Below are 15523 nucleotides of genomic sequence, written 5' to 3' on the forward strand. Positions count from 1 at the left end.
ATCTGATAACGAATTCTGGAATCGGCTCTGATGATGATGGCGACACCGGGTTTTGTACTCCGTATTCTATGTTACATAGTGTACGTGGGCTTGGGCGCTGACGATGGAAACCACGGTGATCTCTGATCTCCCGGTGCAGAGAAGGAACAAGTCGCCCATACTCCTCACAACTCAGCCAAAGCCTGATGAAGTGATGTTGAATATCGGTACGGCCGTATTTGTGCGACTGATCTAGTTCCCGGGTGGATTGGTGTTTTTGGTGTGTTTCTTCCTAATCGCAGTGAACATTTTCGCTTCGTCACGGTAGGCGGAGACAATTGTTTCCTGATGTGGGTTAGGTATCTCCTATTTTGATAATGGGTGAGGAGATAGCCCTACTGCCTATCAGGCATGCATGCTACGACCGCGATCGCCGCCTCGACATGGTGAGTGAGGTGGAATTCAGAATGTATGGGACCGATGGGTGGAATACGAGCACCGCGGTCCGTTTCAGAGCAAAATGATTCAGCATCAAAAAGAGATAGGCAGTCGAGACTTTTTTTAAAAAAAAAACTCAAAACTAAGAAGAGACACGAAAGGAGAAAAGCAATGTCCAGAAAAGAAAAAAAAAATTATCCTGGGTCCCGAGTGGTGCAGGCATGGACTCGATTCGTATTGACAGGCCCTTTTGATAGCAAAAGCACAGTCCACCAGGGCAGTTCTCTTCCATAGGCGCCATGACTTTTTGGCCAAGGGGAAAGAGGATTGTCCAATATAAGCGGAATGAGGGGGTTAGTGAGTTCGATATGGTATTACCACCTTAGTGCGTGTTCTTGTCGCCCAGGTGCTAAATATGGTAAAAATAGACAAGATGGACCTGTAACTGAAGCATGAGAGTGCAAACCAGTGGGACATCTACTCCAAACGATTGGATCCACAGTCCCCACAATCAAGGTCGACAACTTAGAAACGATTCTTCCAAGTGACTTACGAATGATGATTGCAGATGGCGTAAAAGACCCTTCATTATTGACCAACGGACAGGGCATTATGCATAACTGACCAAAGCAAGGCACCAACACCGCCTGACCAATCCAAGCCCGAACTACCCTATTCTAACCCATTCATCCATAGATAACCAATCAAAAAAAAAACTACAGAAACAACGCTAGCTCACATGCGAAAAGAGAAAAAAGCAAAGAAAAAAACCCCCCCTGTCCCAGCCAATGATCAACAACAACGCTGCTTATTGCGCGACGCACGCATAACACGCTCCGCCTCAGCACCCTCGACATTAACACCGGGTGCCGCCAAACCCATCCAGCTCCTCCTGGTATTACCATGACCAAGCCGGAAACTACCCCTACCCTCTACAACCCGAGGAGTAAAAGGCCTGACGACCCCATTAGCCATGGGCGAACGAGCAATCGACATAGCCAGATCAGTATCCCGTCGATTACGCTGTTCAACCAGCTTACGCGTGATAACGCGGAAAACCTCATCGATTCCTTCGCCATCCCGTGCGCTGATCTCATGACAGCAGTCCCACCCGATCTCCTGCCCCCAAAATGCCGAACTGCGCTTCGAGTCCGGACTCTGAAGGGCTACAACGCTGGCGCTCGTGTTCGATGTGCCCCCGCCACTGCCTCCAAAGACAGCTGTTCCAAAGCCTAGTCCGCCCATGCCTGCGGTGGCGGTCGGTGGCGGGGTGGAGGCTTGGGTTGGGTAGAGTTGGTCGGCGACGTAGGCTATTGTGCGCTCAAAGGGGACACGGCGGTGGGAAGGGTCGTCAGCGACAATGTCGGACTTTGTACCTACGACATGAACGATGAGGGAGTCTGTACCGTCGTCGTTGGGTGTGATATTTTTGCGTAGTTCATGTAGCCAACCGGCCATTTCTTGGAAGCTGTTTTGGTCGGTAATCTGCATAGCCAGTTAGTATCAGTGGTTAAGTAGGGTCTAAGGATGTTGTCGGTTGCACATCTATGGGCAACAAATACAAAAGCTGGCAAGAGGAAGGAAGAGAGGGACGAAGATTTCGTAGAAGTGTGGGGATGCGCTGACATCATAGCACAAGAGCACAGCTTGGGCTCCTCTATAATAAAGTCTCGACATGCTGCGAAACCTCTCCTGTCCAGCTGTATCCCATATCTGTAACCTGACTATTGTATCGGAGGTGGAATCGAGGACGCGCTTCGTCACGAACGACGCGCCGATGGTTGAAGCCGCTGCGGGGTTAAAGGTGTTTTTACAGTATCTTTCCACGAGCGCAGTCTTTCCCACCCCTGGTCGTGATTAAGGTTAGTACAGTGTTTTAGAAGAGTTTCCAATCTTAAGCATCTAAGTTGGAAACTGAACATTCCACAGACATACCCTGTGCTCCGAGCACAACGATCTTAGCTTCAAGGCTTGAACTCATGTTTCCCCGAAGTTGAGGAAGCGGGGGGTCACGATTTTGTATTCACATGATATATTGACAGAAGTCAAAGTCGTTGGCAACTAGAGTGAAAGAAATCAGATCAAAGGGCAATTTGAAAGAGAAATGAAAGGAAAGGAAAGAAAAGCTGGGGATATTTTGGGCGGTATCAGCGGGATGGCTTCTTCTATTTACAAGGTCACCTGCACGTGTCTTGAATAGCAAAGAGATAGTAAAAAGAAGGGGGGGGAAGGCTCAGCTTCTATTAAGCCGATTAGATCCTCTTACTGCTATGCAGTTGATTGATAACCTGGGGTTGAGGCACCTTTATAGGCGGACAAAGGGCTGCATCAACTTCTCGGCCATCAGCCTACAAATTCAGAAATTTAATATGGTCGATTGGTCTGATGTTAGGGCGATTATGCTTGTGATCGTACTCGTGATTACAATTTTTTATTGCGAGAACTATGAATGGTCCCCTTACTCGGATCTACCGGCCTCATGCAAGGCAGCACCGGCATGAGTCACTATTAAGCCCAATCTTGGAGAGGCAGGTTAGACGTTGGCACATGCAAGGATATTTACAGGTTATGAGAAGAGGGAAGATAGCATGTGTTCATCCTCTAGACTGTTATCATGCGAAGCGCATTAATATGGGGGTAAGAGTTCCAGGCCCGAACAACCCATTTTCGTGGGTTTTTATCAAAAAGCAAAGGCATTGAACTGCACTTTGAGCGCATACAGGATCATCCTCCGGCATCAGGGCCAAGGTGTCATCCTCCAGGCCAGAAACAGTGGGTATGTAATGTCAAAAGAAAAGGAAAATGAAGGGGGGAAATAAAACAAAAAGCCAATCTGGCGTTTGCGCATTCATGGGACAGAGACAACCGCATGGCCATAACGTTGAGCAATGGCAGCGCACAGTGCTGCAACGCCGGCTACAAGAAACACAGCCGCTTAGTGGAGCTTGTAGAAAGCCTAGTTCTTAAGAGAGGTCCTTGGAGTTCTCAGTCTCCTCGTGGAGTTCCTTACTATCGCTGGTGGTGCTGCAAGAGGAGCTTCTCTCTCTCACCCGAATTCTCCATATCACCCTGACGGCGGCTAGAATCGAAGCCGTCCTCCGCAGCCTTAGCCTCAATCTCCTGGTCAGTTAGCCTAGGTAGCTCTTTGGAAGCCTTGACATAGCTCATGTTCTCGCAGTAACCTTTGGCAAAGATGAGATCGATCTCCTCAAGACTGCGGCCAGCGGTCTCAGGGTAAAAAAGGATCATGGGGGGAATAAAGACGAAGTTCATCACTGCAATGAACAGGTAGATACCCCAAGAGATACTGTCAATTATAACCGGGGTGATTCAAAATGACAGTAAAGTTGAACAGCCAGTTCGAGCAGGTAGAGACGGCATTAGCCTTGGCACGAGTACGGAGAGGCGAGATCTCGGCGGGGTACAACCAGGGGAGGGGCAGGATCGAGGCACCGAAGAACGACATGTAGAGAAACAGGCCAAAGACGGCACACTTTGAAGGCTCATTCCGGTCTGGAATTAAACAACCGAAGACCATGATCATGGAAACCATCTGGCCGGTCATACCACCAATAAAAAGCTTGCGGCGACCAATCTTCTCAATGAAGAATCAGGAGAATGTGGCGAAGATGGCGTACACAATCATATTGATACCACCGATAAGTATGGACATGAACTCATCCTGACCCAGAGACTTCTTCAAAAGGACTGGTAGGTAATAAATCACAGCATTGCAACCAGAGAGCTGCTGAGCAATTTGAGACGAAGAACCGATAAGCATGCGGCGCAAGTGCTGGGTCTTACTACCAGTAAGCAGATCAGAGTAACCAGCACCGGTAGCAACACCAGCAACATTGATAGACTCAATGACCAGCTGCTTCTGGATTTGATTCTCGTGGAAAACGATTTCGTTACCGCCGAGAGCAGCGAGTACATGCTCACCCTCGTGCACCTTACCCTTGGAGATGAGGTAGCGAGGGAAGTCAGGCAGATAATACATGCCAATGATAATTATAAGACCGAAGACGATCTGGAAGCCAATTGGAAAACGCCAGACGAGGTCATCGGGGCCGTAGGAGGCACCAAAGTCAATCCAGTAAGCAATCATTGTACCAATGGCGATGATACAACCCTCGATACAGATAAGAAGACCACGGTTGGAGGAGCATGAGCACTCAGCCTGGTAGGTAGGGATAGTCGAAGTGTTCATTCCGTTGCCAATACCAGTGATGAAACGGCCGACGAAGGACTGGGCAGTAGCTCCATGGCCCTTGATGGCACAGATCTGAATAGTTACACCAATTATCATGACACAGGCACCGTGCATGATCATGAGACGACGACCAAGTTTGTCACCAGCGAACAAGGCGTACATGGCACCAGCCAGACAGCCCAACTCGTAGATGGCAGTCACCAAAGCCTGCATGGTGGAGTCGCCATGAGTGATAGGCATGAACCTACCAAAGGCATCGGAATCAATGATGCCAGACATGACACCCTCTTGCCGATTGTTCGCAACGTTAGATTTTGTATAAAGAATCAATTTACACTAACGATCATAACCGAACAGCAGGAAACCCATAGTAGCAATAGTCGACACCATCAAATCCAAGGGCTTGCCAGACAAGCCAGCATATTTGGGTGCCATGACGAAGAACAAAATCAAATGACGATATGACCAATATACAAGTCCAAAGGGTAGAGGACTACTTCCCAGTGTAAACACGTGGGTCCGAAAATCTCGGGATTTTAAAAAAAAAAGAATGTAAATAACAATAAAGCCACTGCGGCAGTAGCAGTGGTTCAACGAATCATTGCTGAGAAGCGGGGCAAATTAGCCGGATGCGTCAACAACGGCGGGTTAAGCATTTTTTTTTGGAGATCCACTCGGTAGTTTGCGTCCCTGATGACATCAAATACGATTTTAGAGGGATCTTTTTTATCTTCTTAACCGTCCTTTTTAGATCGCAAGGATTCTCATAGTGATTGGTGTCTCGAGTGATAGATATGCCTTGGTGCTTCGTTGTGATGCTTGAATCCGCACCCATTGACCAAACATAGAACCTCGTGGAGTGAATTCTAGGTAGGTCATGTTGAAATGGGCTGTCCCTGATGCACCAGGAAGCCGTCCCCATCCCGAAGAAACTCGGCGATGACGAGAAAAGTTACGGTCGTGAAGGGACTAGCACCACGCTAAAAGGGACAGACAGGGATCATCATTCTGGCAAACTCGATATAGAAAACGCACAACCCATCGTCCTTGCTCTAGGTTATTGAGTTTTTTTTCCCCTTTCTTGCTTCGTTAGAACTTCAACATTAAACTGCATATGCTAGGGAATTGTGTGCAAAGTTGTACTCGGATCATAATTTACCGATTGGAATAATGTCATTTACAGAATTGGTTCTTGGCCCAATGGTTGATTCTTTGAAGGAAAACGACGACTCAAAAAGATTTTTTTCCCAACATTTCTATCTTTTTCTGTGGCTTCTTGCTATTCAAACAACGACCCATATTAAGTCTCAGAACGATGCGAGATGATCCATCAAATCCCCTCAAAGAGCACCTCCGGGGGAATTATGTCGCCTAGTATCCGCAATGATGTGGTTGAACTACTTCCTACCGTATTCCAAAGTTTCTCGAACTGCAAGGGGATACGGGTGTAACAGAAAGATCACGAAATGAAAATCAAACGATTTCATAGGACATAGTTCAATATTCATTCTTATGACTGAATATGTGAATGTACTGGACTCAGATTGGAAGGACTCCTGACAGTTGAGGCGTGCGGTGGTGGAAACTAGTTCTCTTCACGGTAGGTCCGCGTGTCCATGTCCGCAATTCAGGGCATTCTGGAGACTACCGATAGGCCTCCTTTGCCCAGTGAATACATCTTAGGGAACCGCCTTCCCGTTTATCCTCTGCTTTTTTTTGTAGGTCCATCTGTATCTCACGTCACAGTCCATCGGGATCCCGATGAAGGGTTGGTTAGGCAATTGAACCGCCGGGCGTCAACCGATGCCACTGTGCATAACTATACATCTGAACAGAGCACTATGTAAAAGTAGACTCCGCTTCATGGAGGATTTGAGTCAATATTTCAGAACTGTCGGTGCAGCCGATCCGTGAATGAATCATTCATGGTTGGGATTGAATTTCCATACTGGCACAGGTATTTCAAGGTAGGCAATCAAATCAATACCCATTCATGGACCTTACGTACAACAGCGTTAGGTTGAACTACAAGCATTAGTAGCCTCTTAGCGACCCTGTTCGGTCTACCTGCACTTTTATAGACGGATTGAAATACTTTCCGCCACATGCATATGGTACAACGGGTGAACGGTGCACTCTGAACTCCTTCCCTTACAACGTCAGTGGCAGCCACGAGGAAAGAATGAGGGGTTGTGGCCATCACGGTGGCAAAAGTTGGAGAAATGGCAGAGGTGTGGGAGGGTGGAGAATACTCGGAAGCACCGACAATGCCAGGAAGGGCGAGGAATGGTCGAACGTGCCCGATGATAGCATCTGCATCGATGTCGGTAACAAAGTGACCCGTGCGTGTTACTATCTTGACCGGCTTTTCATTTCGCTCGCCTCGTTGAACTTTGACCTTAGCCCTTATTTAAAGAAGCTTTGCAGGCGATCGACGGTGGCGCTATCAGCCAAGACCGAGAAAGGACCGTTCTTTATCCGTCCACTGATCTATACTATTTGATATTGTGAGCGGTGCTGCCCAAATTGTCAGCTAGCTTTACCATTGCTTCTTTTAATGATGGTGATGATAGCCTTGAGAACTGTAATTCAACACAGCGGTGTTCTCCATGATTTGGTACACTTGGTGTAGATGTGGATTATGTGATGGGTCATGTGATAGTGTCATGTGAATCACGCTACCTCAGGCTACCTGCTATTCTTTCCCCAATGAGGTGTCCCCGAAATTATAATGAGGGATTGCAAGAGCTATAAGCAACGATCGGTTCCAATAAATATGCGTATTTAGGGAGATGCTTGAAGATTTTCTGCACCTAGTACTGTTCTACTCAAACAACACAAGGCTCGGACTTTTGTTTGGACCTCTAGTTAGTTGGTTAGTTGGTTAGTTAGTTAGTTAGTTACCTGACGTATCAGGCAGTGAAAAGTGAGTGCCTGCCAAGGGATCATGGCTCGCAGGCAACGATGGTAATCTGCCTTACCAGGGATGACATGGAGTAGCAAAAACAATTTCGTAAATCTCCTTATGTAAAATGTAGCGCAACAAAAAATAGCCTTGAGAAACATTGTGAAGGAACGTCCAGATAGTTGTGCATAATGCGGTCCTTATAACTGGCTGAATGCAACTTGGAGAACGTGGCAGGATCGAGGCTCCCACGGCGATCCCCAACCCAAAAACAATATAAGATCCTTTAGATTTTGGACTTGTTGCAAGAATTCTAAGTTCAAACAGACATGCGGACTTGAGACACATTTGAGGTCTCATCCGACGAGTCGGCCGAGAAGCTCCCCGCAACTTTCTCCCCCGGACTCATTTATCCCGAGGGCCCACTAGATCTTTTTTTTCCTTTAATTACCTTCTCTCTTCTATTTTTCTGCAAACTGTACTCTCACGTACTTTTCAACATGAGCACAAGCAAGCTTACCGGCGCAGATGTCGCCGAACACAACTCGAAAGACTCGTGCTGGGTCATCGTGCATGGCAAAGCTTACGACGTAACCGAATTCCTCCCAGGTTATGTGTTTCTATACTACAGCCATTCTCTCCACATGCACTGACATTTTTCAGAGCACCCTGGTGGTCAGAAGATTATCCTCAAGTATGCAGGCAAAGATGCGACTGAAGAGTTCGATCCAATCCACCCACCCGACACCCTAGACAAGTTCCTGGACCAGTCGAAACACTTGGGGATGGTCGACATGGCTACCGTCGAGCAGGAAGGAAAGGCATTTGACCCAGAGGAGGCCGATCGCCAAGAGCGCATCTCCCGCATGCCCTCCCTCGAAGCATGCTACAATCTGATGGACTTTGAGGCAGTGGCTCGCCAAGTCATGAAGAAGACGGCATGGGCATACTACTCCAGCGGAGCAGATGATGAAATTGTAAGCTACCATGATATCAATATCAACAGCCCCGGACATCAAACCTCTCACGTCTAACCCATAAACAGACAATGCGCGAGAACCACGCTGCCTTCCATAAAATCTGGTTCAGGCCACGAATCCTAGTCGATGTCGAGCACATCGACATGAGCACAACAATGCTGGGCACAAGATGCTCAATCCCATTTTACGTTACCGCTACAGCGCTCGGCAAACTCGGCCACGCCGAAGGCGAAGTTGTGCTCACAAAAGCCTCCCACCGACACAACGTAGTACAAATGATCCCGACGCTAGCCTCATGCTCCTTCGATGAAATTGTCGACGCCAAACAAGGCGATCAGGTGCAATGGCTACAGCTTTACGTCAACAAAGACCGCGAAATCACACGCAAGATCGTCGAGCACGCCGAAAAGCGCGGCTGCAAGGGCCTCTTCATCACCGTTGACGCGCCCCAGCTCGGCCGCCGCGAGAAAGACATGCGCTCCAAGTTCTCCGATCCTGGCTCGAACGTTCAGTCCGGAGGTGAGAATATCGACCGCTCCCAGGGCGCTGCCCGCGCCATCTCCTCCTTTATCGACCCCGCTCTCTCATGGAAGGACATCCCCTGGTTCAAGTCCATCACATGTATGCCAATCGTGCTGAAGGGCGTCCAGTGCGTGGAAGACGTCCTGCGCGCCGTTGAGGCAGGCTGCGACGGCGTCGTGCTGTCCAACCACGGTGGACGGCAGCTCGAGACCGCGCGGTCTGGCATCGAGGTATTGGCCGAGGTGATGCCTGCGTTGCGTGAGCGTGGCTGGGAAAAGCGCATTGAAGTCTTTGTTGACGGCGGTGTGCGTCGCGCAACGGATATCCTCAAGGCGCTTTGTCTGGGCGCGACGGCTGTTGGCATTGGGCGGCCGTTCCTGTATGCCATGTCTGCTTATGGACTTGATGGTGTGGATAGGGCTATGCAGCTGCTGAAGGATGAGATGGAGATGAATATGCGGTTGGTTGGAGCTACAAGTGTGGCGGATCTCAATCCTAGTCTGATTGATACCCGTGGGTTGTTGGGTGGGCACTCTGGGGTTGTGCCATCTGATACCCTTGGCCTCCGTGCGTATGATCCATTGGAGGCGCCGAGGTTTAGTGAAAAGCCGAAGCTGTAGTTCCCTTCGTCACATTGATGAGTCATTTTTGTTTGCGCTGGTGCTTGCTGGGTTGACTTCATCGGCCTGTAGGATTGTGTCGTCTGAACATGTAAATATTGAGTTCATTCATATATCTATACCCATGCAATATGCGCAATCTTTTCATCTGGAGAGACGAGTGTTTTTGGGTGTAGAATCTGAACGCTGATGCCATCATTGCAAAGATGTTTATTTTTGAAAATGCAGTGACCCAGACCTCATACGAGTAAGTCGAATGGGGTTTCTTTCGAAGAGTCGTCTTAGTTTACGACTATTCAAATACTTCATGTACGCCACAAGCTCAACTAGGTTCTGTTGGCTCAATGCCCAGCCAATCTCATCTGCCGTTAGATTAATGTTTACGAGGATCAGAACCGCCAACCGCCAACATATCTATCATACAATTGTCATTTTTGCACAGAGTAAAGTGAGATACAACGGAGACCTTAGGAACCCGCCTTGGATTTGCTCAGGTTGGGAACAAATGTGTGAATGCCCAAAAGCGAAACGCCATCTCTGGCACACTTGAACCGCTCAGCTTCTATGTACAGTTGCAGTTCGCCAAACGCGAACCGAAAAGAAAAACAGGCATGGTATTATTAGCAGGAAGCAAAAAGCGAACGCTATGTGCATCGGTGGAAGATCACAGGGTTAAAACCCTCGGCGGGTTGCCCAGCCTGCCACTATCACGATACATGCAAGCGGCGTTGACCATCCATCCACCATTAAGGTTCTCCCCACCCCAGACATGAGCCCAAACCACACCAAGAATCCCGTATCCCACGACCCGCGCGGCATCCACCCAGGCAGAAAGATCGAACATGTCGCGTATGAAGCCGGCCAGCGAAGCCAGGCGGCTTAAACGCGCACGCGAGCGGCGCGAGGCACACAATCTTTCCCAGGCGCGCTGGGCCTCATCCCAGAAGATGGGTTCCTGGCCTGCGGATTCATGAACGTGGCCGAAGACGTGGAGGATAGGACGGACGCGCCAAGCTTCCGCTAACAGATTGGGACAGCCTGTAGAATGTACGGGCGATAGATCAAGATGGGCTTGGGGTGGGGTGTGGGTGACGAGAATATCTGTTTCTAGGGGGATGGTACCGGACCAGGCGTCGTGGAGTGGTGGGTAGGTGAAGGCGTGCTCGGGACCGAAGGGGACGATGGCTGGGACTTGGGGTGCGCCGTAAATTGTGAGAAAGCGCGGGCGGGAGCTTGTGAGGGGGGTTGTGGACGAGGGTGAGGAGGAGGAGGTGTTTGCGAACGAGAGGGTCACAGCTGAGTGTTGGAGGTAGTGGATGTCACCCCAGTCGATGCGGGAGGCGCTGTTTAGCTCGTGGAGCGAGTGGATGGATGAGGCGGAAGAGGAGATTGCGGAGAAGGAATCCCCCATAGAAGCTGGGTTTATGCGGTCCTCATCCAGACGTGACCGCACGTCAAAGTAGCTGTCATGGTTGCCTCCGATAGCAACTTTGTATGGGTGGGGAAGACTTCGCAGCCAGTCAACAGCGGCTTGGATCTCGCGTGCGGAGCCATTGTTGCAGAGGTCACCGGCGTGGATGAGAAGATCTCCGTCAGGAACGTCTGGCCATTCGAGGGTATGAGTATCGGAGATGCAGACTACTCGGATTGGTTGAGTGCCTGGCGGAGGGAGTCGAGGAGGTCCACGTAAACGCAGTAAGATCTGGTGTAGTGGATAGAGTAGAGCCACTAGGGGAGAGGCGATGAAGTAGTCAGGAACAGGGCGGCGGTTGAAGGGGCTTGTCATGGTGGCAGAGAAGCCAGAGGCCAAAGTCTTGAGGTTCAAGAGGTGAATCCACCGAGATAAAGTCAGGTCCCCAGTTACCCCAAGCGGGGGGGGGGGGAATCGTGACATCAGGACTACAGTCGATCTTCTCTAAATTTTTCTTTTCTATGTCGTTTTCCAGTTGGATTGAAATTTGGTGAAAAAATTTGAAAGACTATAGTGAAGGATTTGCTAGATATTATGGTAAAGGTAGATATAGCATCAAAAGGCCTGAAACATCACATCTAAACCCCTAGAGTGTGTCAACTGAATCAACACAGAATGCATCAGCTCGCTGAACATGTACGCGTACTTACTACTTGCTGTGTTTCTTCCAGTTAATTGAAGTACTAGCGACCCTTTGTTCAAAATTCTCTTTTCTTTTCTTTACATCTGTCATCTAGTACCAGTTGTTATAGGCTATTTATTGTTTATACTCAATGCGTCGACGTTTGCCACCACGACGCTGTGGCTGCTTGCGGAAACCCATCCCATCTCAAGGCTCTCCTTTTCTCCGAGATCGATCTTTTTCTTTTGATTTTATTGAGCTTGACTTTGCGATCGGATCGTCGTTCTGACCTATCTCCTCATTAGGCTGTGCCTTACCCGATACTTTCCATTTGGTATCTTCTTTTTTTCTCTCCTATTTATTCTCAATTTGAACTCTTCACAGCTTTAAGGTCATATTCACCCGATTACCGTGTCTTGACTGTGGTGGTAGAGGCCCCTCCAACATCCACCGCCTCTAAGTTCCGCTTGAGCCAACCAAAAGCCAGTGTGCCCCGCCTCTCAGCTTGACCTCCCAAATCTCCACATCATGGAGGGAGTCGATCTCACCAAGGCGATGCTCAACAAGGGCAAACAGATGGCAAACGTTGCTGCTTCAGCTGCCAATGGCAGCGGAGGAAAGAAGAGGAGAAAGGGTACTGACTTGAAGCCCATCCTTACCAACGAAGCGAACCCTGCGCCGGGCGCTACAGAATCGTATGTCTCGAAACCTTCCTGAAGAACATAGTTACTAATCTTTGGAACAGAACCGGCGCTGCCCAGTCAAGTCCCAAAGCATCTGCATCGCGCTCCTCATCCTCATCGTCTGGCGAAGAACTCGAGGCTACCGCAGAGGAGGAGGACTCTGAAGATTACTGCAAGGGTGGATATCATCCCGTCGCTGTCGGCGAAGCATACAACAATGGTCGCTATATCGTCGTGCGCAAGCTTGGATGGGGCCATTTCTCTACGGTTTGGTTGTCGCGGGACACAACTACCAACAAGCACGTTGCGCTGAAGGTGGTTCGATCCGCCGCACACTACACCGAAACCGCCATCGACGAAATCAAGCTCCTCAACAAAATCGTGCAGGCAAAACCCTCTCACCCTGGTAGGAAGCATGTGGTTAGTCTGCTGGACTCATTTGAGCATAAAGGACCAAATGGTATCCATGTTTGTATGGTTTTCGAGGTTCTGGGCGAGAACCTGTTGGGGTTGATCAAGCGGTGGAATCATCGCGGTATTCCCATGCCACTGGTCAAGCAGATTGCGAAGCAAGTACTGCTAGGCTTGGATTATCTCCACCGCGAGTGTGGGATCATCCACACAGATCTGAAGCCCGAGAATGTGCTAATTGAGATTGGAGATGTGGAGCAGATCGTCAAGGCGCATGTCAAGGAAGAAGCCAACAAAGAGGCCAAGGAGAAAGAGGATAATCGGAATGGGCGGAGACGGCGGCGCACACTGATCACAGGGAGTCAGCCGCTTCCCAGTCCGCTCAACACCAGCTTCAATGGCTTCGACTTCAAACATAGCTCTTCCAACTCGCACAGTAGCCTCAGCCAGATGCTCAATGAACCAGGAGGTCAGTTCCCCTTGGTGCACCTGGAGCACAACTGTGCGCGAACTGAAACTGATGTAGCACCTACTGCAGAAACGTCCTCTATGAGAGAACTGCTTGGGGTCAAGGAAGAAGATGCGAAGCAAAACCAGCGAGAGAAAACTGCGTACGTAATTGGATCTCATCTCCATTGCCCTGATAGATAAGACCTTGATCTGACACAACACATACAGCGATCTACTGGAGCGAGAGGTGTCCGGCATTTCTCTCGATAAAGGCCCTTCGAGCAAATCACCAGAAAAAGAACTTGACGTCAATATAATCTCTGTCAAGATTGCAGACTTGGGCAATGCTTGTTGGGTCGGTCATCATTTCACAAATGACATTCAAACCCGTCAATATCGCTCGCCCGAAGTCATCCTGGGCTCTAAGTGGGGTGCCAGTACTGATGTGTGGAGCATGGCATGTATGGTGAGTGATGTGACAATTAACCACAGCTGAAGCTAAAACAAAACACAAACTAACGGTCTAGGTCTTCGAACTCATCACCGGAGACTACCTCTTCGATCCCCAATCAGGGACCAAATATGGCAAGGACGATGATCATATCGCTCAAATTATTGAACTACTCGGTCCCTTCCCCAAGTCACTCTGCATGTCCGGCAAATGGTCCCAAGAAATCTTCAATCGTAAGGGTGAACTGCGCAATATCCACCGACTCCGTCACTGGGCCCTGCCCGACGTCCTGCGAGAAAAGTACCACTACTCCATGGAAGAGAGCATGCGTATCAGTGAACTCCTACTGCCCATGCTTGATCTGTCACCAGAGAAGAGGGCGAATGCTGGTGGCATGTCAGCTCACGAGTGGATAAAGGATGCCCCTGGTATGGATGGAGTCGATCTGGGCATTACCCCTGGAACGCGCGGGGAGGGTATTGAAGGCTGGGCCACTGAGGTCAAAAAGCGATGAAGGCGACCTTGGTGACCATTTTCCTCTTTGCCCTCTTTCCTCAGCTGAGATGGGGCCATCTCCTGGGTTTTCATTGCGGACATGCTCATACGGTGATGATGTGAGTTAACGATCTTTTTTCTCTTTCCATTTACGGATTGATGCTGGTTGGTTTCTGTTTTCATTTCTTCTTTCTTCAAAGCCTCCTTTCGTCCTTTGCTGGTAGTTGGTTGGATGGGGTGTTTTTCACCATGGTCGTATGCTTATGCCTCGCCTTTCCTCCCTGCACGTCTGTCTACCTTTTGTGTCTGGTGCTTTTCCATCTCAATTCCCTCCGATAGACTCGTCTTCTTATTTTCCATTGATCATATTCGTGATGGGTCTTTGGTCTCCTGTGTCATCCCTTCCCACTCATCTGTGAAGTCTTCTCCGTCTTCTAGAATCCCTCCACCAGACAGACAAGCTATGACTATTTGCTATGTATGGATCCAATATCCGTACAATACTTTGAGTCACTAATGCTCGGATGCAATGCAAGGATATTGAAACACAATGCATGAGTTTTGTGAAAGTCTCTCCGACTGTAGCTGGGTGTTCAACTGGCCCATTCTCTTGGCTGCCTACCCATTTTCTCGGTCGGTAGCTCGCTTGGAAACCATCCATACCGAGAAAAATCAACATACATCTCGCCCATGCTGTCTGTAGTAACCTCCACACCTTCTTGGGCGAGAGCTTCGGCCTGACGCTCTGCACTTCCGGGTCCACTGATCTAGTTGTTAGTCGTAAACACCTATAGATGACTATCGATTCTGGACCATATAATCCAGTCTGCCATGGGTTCATTTTGAATGGTCTGGAACAAACGCACCGATGCGAAATCATCCCTTTGGAATTAATCACGCGCTGCCACGGCACGGTATTCGAATTGAAGTGCGAACCAGACTCGGGCGACGCAAGTACTTTGAGACAGACCCCGACTTGGCGGGGACGCTGGGCTAGTACAAAGAAAAATGGTTAGTGTTTCTATAACAACTTTGTGATTGCATCCATACGTTCACCCAGGAGGCGTGCGATGTGACCGTAGGAAGTGACTTTGCCCCGGGGGACCTCTTGGATGGCTTCGTAGACTGCGTTAGCCCACCATTCTGCTTCTTCGGAACGTGGCATTTGCAAAGATTTCTTAAGAATTTCCGCAACAAAATTTGAAGTCTCTCAGACTCTCTCTTTACGTTGTCCAGTCCAAGATCAACTATCAGAGCGCTAGGCGGCACACAGTTCGGGAAAA

General features: G+C 49.2%; 7 protein-coding genes across 7 annotated transcripts; 2 read left to right on the plus strand and 5 right to left on the minus strand.

The window, feature by feature from the left end:
• Positions 1-1209: 1209 nt before the first annotated feature.
• Pdw03_3710 (Small GTPase superfamily, Ras type) lies at positions 1210-2398 on the minus strand (the record flags this gene model as incomplete). Its single annotated transcript, XM_014676408.2, has 3 exons — positions 1210-1902; positions 2044-2264; positions 2353-2398. 3 exons carry the CDS (start codon positions 2396-2398, stop codon positions 1210-1212), a joined length of 960 nt encoding a protein of 319 aa, XP_014531894.2.
• A 1028-nt stretch (positions 2399-3426) lies between these two features.
• Pdw03_3711 (MFS monosaccharide transporter, putative) lies at positions 3427-3666 on the minus strand (the record flags this gene model as incomplete). The annotated part of the gene is made up of 1 exon (XM_066100573.1): positions 3427-3666. The coding sequence occupies one exon, from the start codon at positions 3664-3666 to the stop codon at positions 3427-3429; it is 240 nt and encodes a 79-aa protein (XP_065955973.1).
• A 361-nt stretch (positions 3667-4027) lies between these two features.
• On the minus strand, positions 4028-5065 carry Pdw03_3712 (MFS monosaccharide transporter, putative; the record flags this gene model as incomplete). The annotated part of the gene is made up of 2 exons (XM_014676407.2): positions 4028-4917; positions 4972-5065. 2 exons carry the CDS (start codon positions 5063-5065, stop codon positions 4028-4030), a joined length of 984 nt encoding a protein of 327 aa, XP_014531893.2.
• Positions 5066-8035: 2970 nt separating this feature from the next.
• Pdw03_3713 (Mitochondrial cytochrome b2, putative) lies at positions 8036-9657 on the plus strand (the record flags this gene model as incomplete). The annotated part of the gene is made up of 3 exons (XM_014676406.1): positions 8036-8144; positions 8199-8512; positions 8581-9657. The coding sequence occupies 3 exons, from the start codon at positions 8036-8038 to the stop codon at positions 9655-9657; spliced, it is 1500 nt and encodes a 499-aa protein (XP_014531892.1).
• A 664-nt stretch (positions 9658-10321) lies between these two features.
• Pdw03_3714 (Phosphoric ester hydrolase, putative) lies at positions 10322-11443 on the minus strand (the record flags this gene model as incomplete). Its single annotated transcript, XM_014676405.1, has 1 exon — positions 10322-11443. One exon carries the CDS (start codon positions 11441-11443, stop codon positions 10322-10324), a length of 1122 nt encoding a protein of 373 aa, XP_014531891.1.
• An 835-nt stretch (positions 11444-12278) lies between these two features.
• Pdw03_3715 (Serine protein kinase Sky1, putative) lies at positions 12279-14259 on the plus strand (the record flags this gene model as incomplete). The annotated part of the gene is made up of 5 exons (XM_014676404.1): positions 12279-12445; positions 12496-13313; positions 13383-13455; positions 13523-13760; positions 13822-14259. 5 exons carry the CDS (start codon positions 12279-12281, stop codon positions 14257-14259), a joined length of 1734 nt encoding a protein of 577 aa, XP_014531890.1.
• Positions 14260-14833: 574 nt separating this feature from the next.
• On the minus strand, positions 14834-15405 carry Pdw03_3716 (Winged helix-turn-helix transcription repressor DNA-binding; the record flags this gene model as incomplete). The annotated part of the gene is made up of 3 exons (XM_014676403.2): positions 14834-15002; positions 15107-15233; positions 15291-15405. The coding sequence occupies 3 exons, from the start codon at positions 15403-15405 to the stop codon at positions 14834-14836; spliced, it is 411 nt and encodes a 136-aa protein (XP_014531889.2).
• Positions 15406-15523: the final 118 nt, after the last annotated feature.

The sequence above is a fragment of the Penicillium digitatum genome, chromosome 1 (assembly GCF_016767815.1).
Source record: "Penicillium digitatum chromosome 1, complete sequence".
Lineage (NCBI taxonomy): Eukaryota > Fungi > Ascomycota > Eurotiomycetes > Eurotiales > Aspergillaceae > Penicillium > Penicillium digitatum.